Consider the following 16,544-nt stretch of genomic DNA (forward strand, 5'->3'; position numbering starts at 1 on the left):
GAGTTGGTCTGGAAAAAAACAGTAAGTGTTAGAAAGAAGTACACAAATGGATATTTTACCATCTCAGCTAAAACCCTGGCAACATAGTCCTGCAGAACTAATGCATGAGTTTCTCAAATCATCAATATTTATATCTTGAAAAGCCTAGATCTGTAAAATTGTTTTAAGTACTGCTGTACTATGAAGCCATTCTTGTTAATTATGAAAGCATTATTAGTTGATTATTCACATCATGATTACTCACTTGACATACCTCATGTCCTATTTCTGCATTATTCAATCACCAGTACTTGCTAAAATGCTAAGCACCTTTTTTATAATGTGGAAGGCTTCACATTACAAAAAGCAATTCCATGCCACATTATAAGAAACTATTCAAGACAGAACATCTGATAAAAGTTAGGAATGTACATTTCCTAAATTTATGATAGTTTTTTTTTTGTCTCTGCCTTTAGACAGTAAAAGATCAAATATGATATAAAATAACAGCTGGAGAACTAGAGCTGCTCTTATGTATTCTTTCCACCATCTCGAAACTTGTAGAATAATCCTTAACTGAATGTATATAAATAAGGTTTTAATGACAAAGGTCTGTCAAATAGACAGTGAGAACAACAGGAATATTCATGCTCACGTCAGTTTGCTCTTGGTCTCTGTTTCCTTTGGGAAAGGGTATTTCCACTTGGTAATGTGTCCAACCTCCCCAGACATGAACGTCAAGTATCGCAGAGTTTCTATCCCCACATTAGTGTGCATAACTTTCCGTAATCCTTCACGTTGCCAGATGTAAAAAGCTACCACAGGAGAAGCGTAATTCTGAATCCACAGTACATCCCCAGACTCACTGTCTACGGTCACCACCAGTCCATCTCCATTAGACACAAAGTGGGACATTTCTACAATATATAAATATACAGGAGATTATCTGGATTGCCGCAGACATGCAATAATAAGTAGTAACAGTTCAAGCCTTACGTTAACTGTGGAGTCCATTACACCTCACGTTGCAAAAAAATAGCTGATCAGCAAAGCAGTTGTCAGAATTAGCTTGATAGAAGTTCAGTTGCAATGCAATAGCATTGTAACAGCTTTTTCTGAGTGTGCATCACAGTTCGGTTTGCTTCCTCTCCTGCCATTTTCCACTAAATTTTACAGAGTCGTATCTTCAAGAGCTGTACCTTCTTAGAGTCAATTTACCTGAAGCTACCTAACAGGCTCTAGATACAAAGGCATGTAAAGGATCAAAACTGGCAGATGCGTATCAACTGCACAAAAATCAGACAGACAGCTTGACCTATTGATTATAGAAAAAAATTCAGCTATTTTTGCCTGTATGCAAAAGTCACGGCCAATATGTGGGGGGAAAAAACCAAACCAAACCAAACACAACCAGCCATTAAATTCTTACTGTATTTTATGTCTTCATCAGGCAGAGTAGCTGCATAATCAAAATAGGTGGCATTCCATCGCAGCTCCTTCTTCTTGGTGTCATACATTGTGATCGTGTACTCTGTTAAAAAATATACAGTCTGTGAAGCAAAAAAACCTATGAGAGAATAGAATCAATCATCTCAAATCTGAGACACTCTTCAAACCACCACACACACCACTTACTGCGCTCTGCATTTCAATTCCCCAACACTCCTGATAGGCATTTCACAGCTGTTAAAGGTAATACCCAATCCACACATATACTGATCTACAGGAATCTCAGAACAAGCCCTGCAGACAGTTACTGCCCACGTTACCAGAATTTTGTTTTTACTGCACAGCTTCTTCTGATGTACTTTGTTTTCCTTACAAGTTTCCAAACCCTGCATTCTACAATTCAGCACACCATGTTCTTTAACTGAACGACCACACTTAAAGAACACACTAATATAGAGGTTAAAGAACAAGTCTATAACACTTATTCCTTTTTACTAGTCAACACCTATATGGTGTTGGTCTAATTTTAACAGTTACTTAGAATACTGCATTTGTAATTCCAGCAGATATGCTCTATCTCCATTTTCTTTAAACAGTTTTTATAAAGGCTGTATGTTACAGAGCAAACTTGCGTTCACAGCTGCTACTGGAATGCACCGTTAAATGGAATATAAATGCCACTTAGTCAACAAGAATAATAATGGACCTACTGCCAAAGTTTAAAAAAAACCAGTATCTTTCTGCTGCTATAAAGAGTTAATTTTTCTGTGCACAGTCTAAAATCATAATTTACAGAATTTTTTCTAAAGAAATAAACTTAAAAACCTGAACTGATCACAATGTCAGTTGTTATGAGCCTAAACTTTAAAAACAACAACAGATTTTCTTCTAAGCTGCAGAAAAAAAAGCATATGACCTGTTCTCCCAAGATACAGGAGGGATGTTGACGGGCAAAGACTTTCTGCAAATGAGGAAGTCAAGGTTTGCTGTTTCTCCCCAGTCATGAGGTCAATCACATACCAAATATCCTGCTTTTTACCTGAAATCATAATTTAAGCCACATTACTATTCAGTTGGAAAAACTGCACTTCCATCAAGCTTTTCAGGCTCCTTTTTTCTTTAGTAGGCTCACGAACTTAGCATGAATAAAGCATTTTTAATAAAACAATTTCTCATAGTCAGTCTTAGTTTCATCATTAGCACTACTGGCCAATCCCAAATATTGACAAGAAAAACTAAACACAGTATTTAGAACAGTAAGTATTATTGGTTGAATTATTTTTTCACACTGGTAAAATCTAACAGAGATCTGAGTGTAGAAGATCCTGCGAGCTAGCACAAGAGGAGACTGAAGTGCTAATGCTGAAGGACAGTAGGTGGAAAAAGTTATGAACATTACACATTTCAAACTGATTAAGGATTGTAATCCTAACATCCCACTCAAGACTACATGAGCCATGACCTTAAATATTTCTTTGCCGCTAACACATATCTGTTGTGTTTAGAAGCTTCAAATAAACATTTTTCACTCCTTTACTGGAGAGACACAAAGTGGAGAACCAGAAGTAGGTATTGGCCCTTCAGGAGATTAAAAAAAACAATACTAAGTTCATCCTGATCCTTCACACACTTTGATGCTGTGATAAGTAATAACTGTCCTTCCTTCTCCCTGTCTCCTCCCAAATCCATCTGCAGTTAAAATGAGTTAGGACACTGAGCCATAAATTTATTATTTGTAGTATAAATGAACTGACTCGGATATCTCAAATAATGGAGGATGTCTAACTGTGTTGCAGTGGGATTTCCAATTTAATCATAATTGTCAGGCAGTCAATGACATTTACAAGAATAAGAAGATTTTAAGTAGAAGTCACATTTTGTTGAGAGAGAGCATCTCAAGAAACCAAAAAACCCCATACAGGCTATTCACTGCTTAGAAAAGCTATTTTCTTCTTCAGGAAAAGTAGTTGGATTTCAATCTTCAAACAGTAATCGAATTCTATATTAATCAGATTTTCTCTCATCAGAAAGGTTCATGAAAACCACGATTAATACCCAAAATAAAGCATAATTCCATGGAGTCTGTCTGGAAGTCTCTACATTTTGTAGTCACTGAACATCTTACAATCTAACGGATATCTATTTGGCTCACCCATGTAGAGGATCCCATCTGAACTGCGACAGGGAGATGCCTGCACCAGCTCTGGGATAGTAAATGGAAGTTTCTAGAGGAAAAAAAAAAAAGCAGCTTATTCACATTGGTGTGATAGTCTTCACATCTGTTCACAGAAAAGGGTGGTTTCAGTTTTATATTGTTTGTTTGTATTATTGCAGTGCCTGAGAACTCAAAATTTCAGGTCAAGGCCCTGCTCTGCAAACCCAGAACAGAAAGACGTCTGTCTCGGTGAGTTCACAACAATGAGAAATGCATGAAGAATGGAAGAACTACTTGCAGCTGAGAGGTCTGGAGGCCAGGACTCTGGTTTTAAGGTCTACCATCATCACTTATAAACCGTCTGGGCTTCAACATACTGTGGTTTAATTGCCTCACCTATGAGTACAAAATGGTTCTCCACAGGCCTGTACAGTAACATTTATAAAGGCCAGATATCTTCATACAAATGAAACTCTTGAGAGGGTGAAGTATGAATCTCCAACTGAAGAGTTGTTGAGATACTGCCACACCTGTATTGCACTTATGGCATGGGTGATGATCCTTACTGAGAGACTGTTATTGGGATGAGGTCACAAGAGTAAGGGACAAGCTGCACCAAAAATAAAGATGAGGCCTTTGCTAAATTTACTTAAATATGCTAAAATTACTCCACTCTTGCTTAAGACTTTTATAATAGTGATTCTAAACAGAAATTATATTACTTTAATTCAAAAAGAGAGGAGATTAACAGAATAAAGGAATAGATCCAAATAGATTGCTGCTTCCTGGATTGACCGAAAAGAACCAAGAATAATTTTGCAAATTACAATCTAGCTGTACTGGAGGGTGGGAGGAGTGGTGAGTAAATACTAAAATATTTAACAATATTAAAGTTCTTAAGGGAAATCATAGCAGCTGCCAGAGAAAAGAAACTTGTGGGAAGCTAAACATTTTACCTGAGTGCCACCACAAAGTTTAAAAGTCAAATGTTAGCTAGTAGCTATGGGTTACATGGATTGGTGACTATTTTGAAAAGGTTCGGCATTTTTGTCTGCTTTCTGAATCTTATAAAGACATCTTCTAAAGCTGTCAACACAGAACATATATTAATCCTGCCTTTTGGCAGATGGTTTTAGAGAATTAAGTATTTGGGTGAAAGTGACATATCTGATTTGTATTATTCTGGGTACACCTTTCCCATCAAACTGTACAGAGATTATTCAGTATTTGGATAATACCACATAAATTTTATTTGTCATCACCATTATTTTAGCAAGTTACAGAAAAATACAAAACATATGTGCTGTTGATATTTTCAAGCGGAAATCTTCTTCCGACGATCACAAGACAGGTGGCAATTTTGTGCTCTAATAAAATAAAGTACGTTTTCACTCTGCAAAGGTGCTAGCAACACAACGTAGGGCACTGTCAAAAAAAACCCCAAACTTGTATCCTAACATTGGCACAGGCAACGGAAGCTGGTTTCTGGCTAGTCTGATCAAGCTTTTTCAAGAAACTGGTACACTTCTATTAAACAGTACAAGGGCATGGAGCGATAGGACAAGGGGCAATGGCTTGAAACTCGAAAAGGGCAGATTTAGATTAGATGTTAGGAAGAAATTCTTCATGGTGAGGGTGGCACTGGCACAGGTTGCCTGGAGAAGTTGTGCATGCCCCATCCCTGGAAGTGTTCAAGGCCAGATTGGATGGGGCTTTGAGCAACCTGGTCTGGTGGAAGGTGTCCCTGCCCATGGCACAGGGGTTGGAACTCGATGGTCTTTAAGGTCCCTTCCAACCAAACCATTCTATGATTCTATGAAAAGCCTGCAAAACTTTACACTACTGTCAAGAAGGCAGAAAGTTCCCTTGGGGACTTACCCTTCATGTGAGTCTGATTAGGGCACTTTTCTAAAAATTATCAGAGGAGAGAATTTAAAAAAATATACTTACGGTCAAGCCTTCACTGTTCTTGCCACCAAGTGTATACAAACTGCCATCATTTGGGTCTGGAAGAAATGCTGGCCTAGGATTTAAGCAGTAATAAATGACAAAAAATGTACCATGCTTCTCAGAGAACAGGAAAGCAACTATGGTCAGTACAGGCTTTACAGAGAAGTTCATCTGACATTAAATGTTTTACTTTGTATTATCCATTTTTTGAAGTTTCATTTGTTAACTGTGAAAATGAAAAATTATAAAGAAGTTTCAGAACTGATATAACATGAATTTACTGATACATTTGAAAATTCAAAGATCCAAACGTGGCAGGGAATCACTTGGGTGAAAGCTTTTAAACAAGATCTATATGCTTTTGAAATGCCACAGAATTAAAAACAAACCAAACAAATAAACAAAACCAGAGAGCATAAAGAAGGCAAGGAACAATAAAGGAGTTGCTAGAACTAAGTACATTCAAGAGGTAAAGGCAAACCCCCAACTCAAACTACAAAAAAAAAAAGAAGGCAAAAAAACCCCAAACAAAACCCAAACCCCAACATCAAAACCAAACCACAAAAAAGAAAAGATGTTACCACTGACTTCAGAGACATGAAGTTAAAGCCCCAAATTTTCTAGTTAAATGTGAGACTGCTATGCTGGAGGAGCTACTCCAAAATAACAGCTTGAGGGTTACGTTTGAAAATTCTGGTAGTAGTGGAGGTTGGAGTTTGCTACGCTTACTATTTTTAGTGTTTTATTTGAAGAAAGTACAAAACCCAAAGATCATTCCCTGACTGTTTCTGTCACTTTCAAAGCTGTTCAATTAAGATTGTGGCACAGTTAGCACACTTGATCTCGAAACCTGAGCAAGGGCTTGAGAGAAGAGTCTGCAGACAGGACGTTTCTTCTTAGCGCTACAAATAAGAGAATTATATGTAGCTAATTACATGCTTTCTGTATCTGCCCTTTAAACCACCTTAAACTGACTTACGCAAGGTATGCAACTTTTCTACAACATAGATCGTTTTGGTTGAAATTAAATCAAATTTCAGACAAACAGTAAAGGAAACAGACTTACTCTTCTACATGTATTGGTACCTGGAGTACAGGATCTGCATAAACAGAAGAAGAAAAAGTCACAATACTGACAATTCAATTCCTTGAATTCACTAGATACAGCATTAAGTCAGGCCTGCAACAGCTTGCTCCTTTTTGAAAGGCTGATGCACAGAGTTCGAAAGTGGCCATCTCAGCACAATCAGCAATCTCCTATTTGGTCGTGCAACTAGGTTTATAAAATGGGAAAGTAAAAAGCACCTGGGAAGTTTTAAACCTTCTGAAGTTCTTTGCTCAGTTTTATCCACACTACTCCCCAGCTACCCCTGGGAGAAGACTCAGTGAAGATAGCAATACTGTATTGTACCTTGAGTTTCCTTCTTTCTCGTTTGGACAGAGCATACAGAGTCAGTTTGAACTGCCTGTATACATGTTAATAAAAACTCTTGCTTCCAATACATGTGTGTGATTGCTGGGCACTGGTTGCCCCAGAGGCAGTTGATGCTACCTTGCAGCAACTGACTTCACTGTGCAGGCTTCAAGAAGCAATTTTACTTAAAAACAAGCTACAGCTAATGGCAGTTTGCAGACGCTGTGAGAACAGGGATACAAAAGTACATAATTTTGGCATTGTTTAATCTGTATTTTATGAACTTCTGCTACTTTGTGTCTCAGGTACCTTGTGTATCAGGCAGGTAAGCCTATGCTTTGTAGCCAACTCAACATTTAATTTAAGATGCAGCATATAAACTGAAAGGCTAGTGCTACACCTACTGAATGAACAGGAAGACTGCCAATGACTTAAGAGCAAGACTCCGACTCAAATCAGAAAAAGCTTAGTTCCACCACCTACTCCAAGATAAAACCTCTGTGATCAGCATGTCACTGAAAAGAAAAACAGAATTCTGCCAAGGACTATACAAAATTACCTAAAACTTGATTTTTTCACTTAAATCATCTCCCCACTAAAATTTATCCAAGAATCCACGTTATATAAAAATCAAAAGGTTTGGAAACAATCTCACAGTAGTTGGTCTTTTGAGTGATCAGAATCAGAGTTTAGCTTTCATCAACAAAATGAAGTTATGAAATAAAAACGGACAATGCTAAATCTAAATCCTTACATGTTACAAGGTAAATTAAGGACAATAATTTGATTTTAATGGAAGGTGATGTGACCTCAAAATTACTATCTGAGGCCTCAAAAAACCCTGAATCACGGGATTTTCAATCCTGACGCCAAAACCACAAAAGTTCCCAGATTTGCAAGACATACTCTACAATGTCCAAGACAAATGTGTGTGCTTATTTATGGGTATATCAGCAGAAAGTAATTCAGAAGTCAGGAGGATGCAAGGTATCTTCACTTCCCCAGGGGAAATCAAACCATTACACTAGAATAAGCCTGAGTAAGAAGATGAAAGATGACCAAGCAAACAAACACTGTTTTTTCACCTGTTCTGTTTCCATGCAAACATCATGACGTAACAGGAAGCAAATAAGAACAAAAACAATGATGTTTTGAGAGCCTTTGATTGGGAAATTAGCACAGATTCTGGACAGCTTGAGTGTAATGTGATTATTTACAGAGCTAAGCAAGACAAGAACAAGAAATTCAGGGTACCTTACATGGGTCTTACAAAGTCTCTACCACTCTGCAGTATACTGCATCACACAAACTGCTGGGTTTGACAACAACGGCCTAGGAGGATGTCCCTTCATTTTGTAGAACATTAAAAAAACATAAGAAACCCCTACCCAAACAGATCTCTAGCTGCAATGCAGCTGAAAACAGTAGTCACCAAAAGATGCACATATAATATCAGAGACAGAAAGAAAGCACAATATGAGGAGTAACAGTAAAGCTATTTTTATTTTCATTGATTTCTTTTTACAATAATAAACACACTCAGAGTAGCTTTGTTCAAAACATAACCTTCCCCCTCCCCTCCTCTTTAAGCCCAAAAAACGTTCCAGATACATCCTCAAAGTTGTCAGAATAAACTACTCAGAAGCATACTGAGCTTCTGGGAACAACCCAATTAACTGGAGAGGGAGCAGTGCTGTACTCAAGCACGGAATCATACTACGCCTAGCAAGCTCAATGCTCAGCGAGCAGACTTGTGAAGTTTCATGCCTTACCTATTTCAGTCATCACCTGGTTACTCACCACTGCACTGGCATCTCCCACATTGGCAAGAACAGCATCAAACACAGTCTCCCTCCACATCACAACAAATTTCCTCCAGTGCAGGGACCCTGCAGACCTGCAAAGCTGTGTGCCAGCTCTGGGAAGAAACCCACTGGATGGCCCAGACATAGCCTGGTCATGCTACCTTATACTCAGAGCCTCACACATAGGGCAGCAAAAACACTGAGATAATTTAGCTGGTACTCTTAACAGTCCTAGGCACTGACATGTAGTCATAGAAGACGGATAGAAAGAGTATCTATTTTCAGCAATTTTACTCTTAATGATGAATTATCACCATTACCACTGTTCACTGATGTAAGATGGGAATGCTATATAAGTGTAGAGCTCCACATTATATTGTAAACTCCATTTAATTTATTGAGAACCCAAGTACACATCAAAAGGCCCTAAGAATAATTAACATTCAAACAAAGGAGCTAAGTGATTCATCATTATGTATTTGTTTCTACAGACCGCGTTGCTTAGTCAGATTTTTATTCCATTAACTGCATCAAGCAATTCATTTCTATCCCTTGCGTGAAGAAACTGGTTTCAGGATATGTTGGGACACCCCTGGCTCCAAACTTACTGTTGATTATATGCCAACTATTTCTCAGTGTTTGCTTCAAGTATTCCACAAGCTTTACAATGTCTAATGCAAGACATGGTGATATACAACATTACCTCCCCATTTTATTGATAACATCAGTACTGTAATAGTGAAAGAACACACCCACACATATATGTGCAATACTTACTTGCATTAAGCTTCTACCCCCAAACTTGTATTTCTGAAAGCTGTTGGAAAAATGTCACTTACAACAATTTCGCCAACAAATGTATCCTTACACTTTAATAAACGATGCTAGAAAACCCATGAATGTCTCTTCAACTTCTGTGGTGTTTTTCTGAAGCACCCTTGCATATCAGAAGACATGAATGAAAGCCTTATGACAAGTTCCAAGCTGTTCAGTGTGTGCTGTACAGAAGCATCATGCTCATGAGAAAGTTCTTAAACTTTTCTTTAGTATCATGTCTTCAATATCAAGAACAGTGCTTCATCAGAAGTGAAAAAAAAATCCTGCATCTACTTGTTTTCTCTGAAAAACTGAAATTTGATAACTGAAATTTGATTTACTAACAATGATAAAAAAGAGGCAGATGGAACAGATAAAGCAGCAGGAAATTTTTTTAGTACTTACTGGCACATGAACCAAAACACTGATTATCCTGATGGCTTCCTGCAACATTTAAGTGTTGCATATGAACTGTTAGAAAGCATTTAGTATCAATATCTGATTCATTTCCAGGCATGAGGCTATTCACAATGAGTGAACACAAACTGATGGAGGAGTTTATTTTCTGAAGTGAAAGGAATTCTCCTTTCACTACTAGCACCATCCACCTGGAAAGACGGGCTGTGGAGAGTCATTTCTCTACAGTTTTAGCTACTGGGGTGATGTAAATTTTCTCATTTTCTTAACACTTTCATGATCTAGAACTACGGTTGTAGCTCTGCAGATACTTTGAAGACAGACAATGAACTCTTCACATTCACTTTCATGTGGTTTGGGACATAGTCCAACTTTATTTCAAAGTTTGTTTTGAAATAAGAACTCACTTTGAGAAAAAAAGAGAATCTAGAGTTTAATCTATTGTTGTCAGGTCTTAGAATAGTTTTCATACGCTTGAACGTAGACTAGTAAAAGAATGAGTCACCATGTAACAAAACTACCTTTTGCTCCACAATGGGTCAAACGGAAAAAGTTCTTGCAAAAGTCAGAGAACTGAGGACTTCTCTTCAACAGCTCAGCACTGAAGTGTTAACACGCTGAGACTGTAATCCTGCTTTCAAAATTTCGCTGAACTGCAGCTCCCTGTAATTAGGTAACTCATTCTAATAGGCCTGATCTGTTCCAATATCAACAACAGTGACAATAACCATGGAACAAAGCAGTAAGTATTCTGTATCAGAACAAAAACTTCACAGAGGAAATGTGACAAAACTGTGATAAAAATATATCTGCCTCTCCCTTAAGTTTCCATTCTCTGTAGCAGAAGAAAAGCCAACTTCTTGCAATGTCCTACATAAAGCTTTCGGTATATGGGAGGGCCACGAAGATGATCCGAGGGCTGGAGCACCTCTCCTATGAAGACAGGCTGAGAGGGTTGGGGTTGTTCAGCCTGGAGAAGAGAAGGCTCCGGCGAGACATTAGAGCAGCCTTCCAGTACCTAAAGGGGCCTACAAGAAAGTTGTGGAGGGACTTTTTGCAAGGGCATGGCACGATAGGACAAAGGGCAATGGCTTTAAACTCGAAAAGGGTAGATTTAGATTAGATGTTAGGAAGAAATTCTTCATGGTGAGGGTGGCACTGGCACAGGTTGCCTGGAGAAGTTGTGCATGCCCCATCCCTGGAAGTGTTCAAGGCCAGATTGGATGGGGCTTTGCGCAACCTGATCTGGTGGAAGGTGTCCCTGCCCATGGCACAGGGGTTGGAACTAGACGGTCTTTAAGGTCCCTTCCAACCAAACCATTCTATGATTCTATGATATTCTGTCCAAAAGTTTTCCACTTTCTAGACTAAGAAAAGAAAAATGTCAAAACAATTATGGAGTGTGGTGGTGGCAGTGGTTAGGAAGTAGGACACTATCCTGTAAGTATCTCCAGCGCTGGATGGAAGATCAAGTTCTCTATAGATATTTCCATGGGTTTCCAATTTGTTTTTCCTACACCCTCCACTAAGGCAGAGTATGTTAACAATTTTTGTGTTAAAATCCTACAATTCAGTACATATTAGCTTTAGCTTTCTCATCTGGTAATACACACCTGCGTGTAAACAAGCACAGTAAAATTATTCCACTGATACTCTTCATTAAATTAATTCAGCAAAGCACATTAATGCCCACAAGCACAGGGAGCTCAAGAGCAACAGTAGACTAGAAATGCCATTAAGAAGACTGCTGATACCTCTCCTTGTCATTGTGGGACTTCAAAAACATTACCTTGTAAGAACCAAAAAACTTTCATTTTTTACAAGGTAATAAAAAGATTTGTAAAATAACTGTGCCAAGAAAAAAATTAAGTAAAAGGACATTGATCCTAGATTATAAAGATTTGTTCTAGAACTCTAAGAGTTTATTCACAACTACAGCAGTTATTAGAAACCTGTTAACATAATGACTGTCCAGTATTTGGTAAATTATTTGGCTCAGTTAAGTTTCCCTGAAATTAACATTTTGACCTGGCCACAGGCAGATGTCCCAATATAGTTTTGGTTGCATCATGGCCAGAAAATATGTGTCTGTATCATTTGCTTGTGAGTGGGCAGAAGTCTACGACACGTTTCAGATTATTCTGAAATAATTCTAACCTATATTTTGCATACATATAAGGAAAAAAGCCATATATACGATTTTTGAAACTATAACCATAATGCTAAATATAACACATTTGACTGTTCTCTGTATTTCACAAACACATGATAAGATAAAACTTGCCCTTTGACCAAAGACCAAGTCTTTTTTAACGCACAAGATAGAGTTGCATGTTTTCACCACTGTAATGTGCTCTTAGGTAGAACCAACAACTGAAAAGGAGAAGTGGGGAGATTCTGTAACAGCAAATGGGTAAGTCACTGCCCCACTGGAATGAGCTGGAAAAACGGTTTCCTGACGTGAGGCCCTACCATAAGATTAGGGCTAACGGGCCAATTTAAAATCATGTCATCCTTGCCTGCTGTTGCAACTACAGTAAATGAGGTTAGAGATACTAACAAACTATTCTCTGGAATATGCTGAAAAGAGTACTGTTGTACAATTATTTTGTTTTGACAATCGTTATTAATTTACAGCTACGCACAAAGATATTTCTTCTTCCCTGGGAATAACCACTGGTAGTAGAGCAGGACCTACAGATCTCAGATTTGTCCTTTAAAATCTACATACTGCACACCATTAACAGACACAGCCTTTCTATCTTTGTCTTATTATGATTAGTCCACTGAAGTCCATAGGTTATGAGTAAGGTATCAGAAATCAAAAGCTTCTAAACTGACTGTGGGCCATTGTTTTTTTGACTGCTAGAGTGAACTGAAGATGATAACAAAATTTCTGCTAGACCCAAATCTGTATATATTATATGCTTTTCTGGCAAATTACTTTGAATTAGTTCTTAGAGGAAGAGCTTTTAAGGACCTGGTGAATGAAAAGAAAGACATCACTTTGAACAGTACAGAAGGACACACAGAAGTGACTGTCAGAAGAACAGAGAAATGCTCTGTCCAAAAGTACAGTTTGAAACACTACATTCTTAACATCTCAAAGTTCAATATTCTGCTCATTAACCTAAGCTCTTGAGTTAACAAAGACACACAGGATGATTTTTACAAAGACATGAGGGAACAGGACTGTCTTAAAAATCACATTCTTGAAGCTCACACTGAAATCAGAATTATGAATATAAAGTCTGACATTAAGGAAAAAAGCATTCTCCAGATTCTGCCTTGCCAACAGGTTTCTCATCACCATCTCTATCACTGTCTACTTTCTTACTTGCATGTAAAAGTAAACTTGAAGTGCTGCACCCCTGTACCTTTCAAAGAGATCTATAGGAAATGACAGAAGTTTCATTTCCAGCAATTTTGGGGAGGAGATTTCATCCTAAGTAATCTTACTAAGGATGCTCACTAAGTATCTTGCTAGTGGCAAGTTGCAGAAAACAGGAGCCTATCATACTGTCACTTAGAACTGACACCTCCTTTTATTGATCAGAGATGGCACTGAGAGCATTATTTACTCTCTGATCTTAAATGCATGCCACACCCTTTCAATACCATGTGTTTTGTGTGGCCACAGCAGGAGCAAAGGTGCCTCTCAGAATTTGGGGGGAGGAGTGTGGGTTCTTTCTATAAACTTTCCAACCAACCATACTGCAGCTTTCCAAGGTCCAGGGAACGAGTAGCATCAGTTACCTGGCCACTGAAAAATCCTGAGAGCTGTCAGATAGTAGGACCCACAGAAGCCAACAGGAAATGAAGGTATCAAGCACCCGCAACAAGTAAGTCCACAATCTCGCTACATACAACTGCAGGGAATGCAGCTTTATTTCTGAACTACTGGAGAGTCCTATTCCTAACTGACCCGTTTTTTGCCTGCTTTATGGGGAGCACAAGCATTCAGAATGCCTTTCTTGCCAGCACTATGTGAAGGCAGGAAACCCAAACATATTACTGTGGAGATAACCACTGGCTCATTTACTCTGCATACCTAAGATAAGCTTCAGTACTAAATTAAAACAAACCACACATGGTAAGATTTTCATGTTTGTTTAAGTACTGCCTGATAATGAACACTGCCTTGTTTTTTTCCCCAATGAAAATAAAATGTATATGAATTGCCCTTTGTTAAATACCTTGCTACTTAAGTGCAGTAATGAAACATTCTCTTCCTGATGAATGCTGCTGCAGCACTTCAGGTGACCTACACAACTTCTCAAAGCATGTGAACTACAACACATGGTTCATTGTCTGATAATCAGGGTAAAATGGCACCTGCAAGAACACTCCTTGCAATGCATGCAACTTCCCACTGGGTAATTCTCTATAACAATACAAGCATATTCTTGACAGAGAGAGTGCACCCAACAACCGTGTTTATACACTAATATTAATACCAAATTCTGCACTATTGAATCTGTCCAGGGATTTAGCACAGCAAGATGGTACGGACTTTCATGGCCTAGTAGTTTCCAACACTGTCGCATCTTTGTTGGGCTTCCTACCCACAGGGTGACCATGAACAAATACAGTTTTGCAAAAATAAATAAATAAAACCCCTCCAACTACAAATTAATTCGTCAATTTATATGTACAGGCCCTTGTTCCATGTACACTTAACTAAGTTAACTCATGAAGCATCTTGTAACAACGATAACTACCACTAATTTTTTTTTTATTGACCCTTGTGTATTGTTCTATTACAGAAACAAACTAACGGGCAGTAAGTGCTTTGCAAAAAGCAAGTGAACATACCTCATACACATAAGATGCAGAATAATACATAGTTAGCAACATGAGGAAAAAAAAGTCCTATAAAACTAGATTGTCCAGTCTGGCAGTTCTATTTTACCAACAATAGTTTTGCAACAATTTTTTTTTTAAACAGGGAAGTTCCTTGAGTAATAAACTCTGACCAAGATCCTTTTCATTACCAAAGTGCATTCATTTCTTCCTCAAAAAACCTCTTGCACTTACTAAGTCTGGCTGCAAACAAATGCCAGTTATGATATCCTTCTAGGACAGGACTATGCAGTGTATGTTCATGTCAGTTCAGCGACAAGCAAAAACCAGTAAGCTTCTCTTAGCACCACAGTAGCCTATAGTAACAATAAAGGAGGAGGCTGATAACTTTTTTATTCAAGCCTGTTCAGGGAAAGGAGAGGTCTAAATCTAAAGAAGAGACAGGGGAAAAAAGGTAATCACACCTATTAAGCAAAATCCTTCAAGAAACTACTTGCTCATCCCTTTTTACTCCAAGAGGAGCTACAAAAGCATTCTTTGCTTATTTATGAAGTTAAATTTTTTGTCTGGTAGATTTGCATTCAAATATGAACCGCTTCACAAATGTTTGTATTGCAGACATCAGATATGCACAATCCATTTCCTACCATTTCAGCTCACCTACTAAGCCGACATCAGGTTTAAAAATAGAGGACAGAATGATGCAATCACTGTGACTCCTTTCCATTTGACCTGCTTTCTAATTTATTTCCAGAAGTGAAGAGAAAGTGCTACTATCACTTCTACCATAAACAGAGTCCCACTAAAACAAATTTGTATCAAATATTGCATTTTTCATTAAGACAGAGCTATCTCTGCTCAGTAATTAAAATTACAAAACCCCTTCCAGTCACTGAGCAATGTTAAATTTATTTACACAAGTGCAGTTCTCTTATTTAAAAAATTGTGCTGTTCTTAAACATCTATTACAGAAAAACAGACCCGAGGTTTGCACAATATTCACTGCACCAGTGAACGCAGGGTATTCCAGAGACAGAATCATGCAAGCCCTTTGCCACCAGTTCCACCAGCTGACACTCTCATTTGACATATATTCTGTTCTATGCTTGCTTATATTGCACTCATTCCCATAAAGCATGATACTTACCAATTATACCACTACAGCTTGAACATTCCGGGGGAAAAAAAAACCTAAACCACACAATCCCCAAAAAACATAAACCTGGAAAAGATCTGCAAGTGAAAATATGAAGGTGAACATGACTTCAGTAACACCATAGCTTAATTCTGGAGCAAGAATAAAATTAAGAAAGAAAAGAAAGTATTTACCAAGCCCTACAAGAGTTTGAATTATCAATTGATTTGACTGTTATTACTGTTACTGAGTAGAGGACACCAGGCCATCTCCTGCTCACCTTCTTTTAAAGTCCACTTGATTGCTCCCGTCCTCTTGCTGACAGCATGCAGACTTCCATCAAGGGTTGAAACAAACAATAGCGTTTCTGGCACAGTTACTGAGCTGGTGTTCTGGAAAAGAAAAACCCATATGCTGAATGTAATTATTTACTACAGAGTTCACTCATAACTGTCATACAGTACATTGCCTAGCACATCACTTCCTTTTAATCACACAGACTGGACAACTTTCTTGTCCCTTTGTATTCAGTGATTATTTTTTTTTTGGCTGTCAACATCACAGAACTCCTTACTGTGCTAAGTTCCCCTAGAGACAAACTGGGATATGCTTTAACTCGAC

The 16,544-nt window shown here is 38.1% G+C and overlaps 1 protein-coding gene across 1 annotated transcript in view; it reads right to left on the reverse strand.

Annotated features, from left to right (window-relative positions):
* The window catches only part of ERN1 (endoplasmic reticulum to nucleus signaling 1), a 25,338-nt gene extending 9,020 nt beyond the window's left edge, over nt 1-16,318 (reverse strand). Inside the window, exons 1-7 of the mRNA XM_009697362.1 lie at nt 16,204-16,318; nt 6,600-6,633; nt 5,534-5,606; nt 3,581-3,653; nt 2,345-2,467; nt 1,409-1,510; nt 635-896 (exon numbers count right to left, since the gene is read on the reverse strand). Coding sequence (XP_009695664.1) covers nt 635-896; nt 1,409-1,510; nt 2,345-2,467; nt 3,581-3,584 — 491 coding nt within the window. The 5' untranslated portion in view covers nt 3,585-3,653; nt 5,534-5,606; nt 6,600-6,633; nt 16,204-16,318. The remainder of the gene's footprint in view (nt 1-634; nt 897-1,408; nt 1,511-2,344; nt 2,468-3,580; nt 3,654-5,533; nt 5,607-6,599; nt 6,634-16,203) is intronic.
* Nucleotides 16,319-16,544: the final 226 nt, after the last annotated feature.

The sequence above is a fragment of the Cariama cristata genome, unplaced genomic scaffold, assembly GCF_000690535.1.
Source record: "Cariama cristata isolate BGI_N322 unplaced genomic scaffold, ASM69053v1 scaffold12023, whole genome shotgun sequence".
Lineage (NCBI taxonomy): Eukaryota > Metazoa > Chordata > Aves > Cariamiformes > Cariamidae > Cariama > Cariama cristata.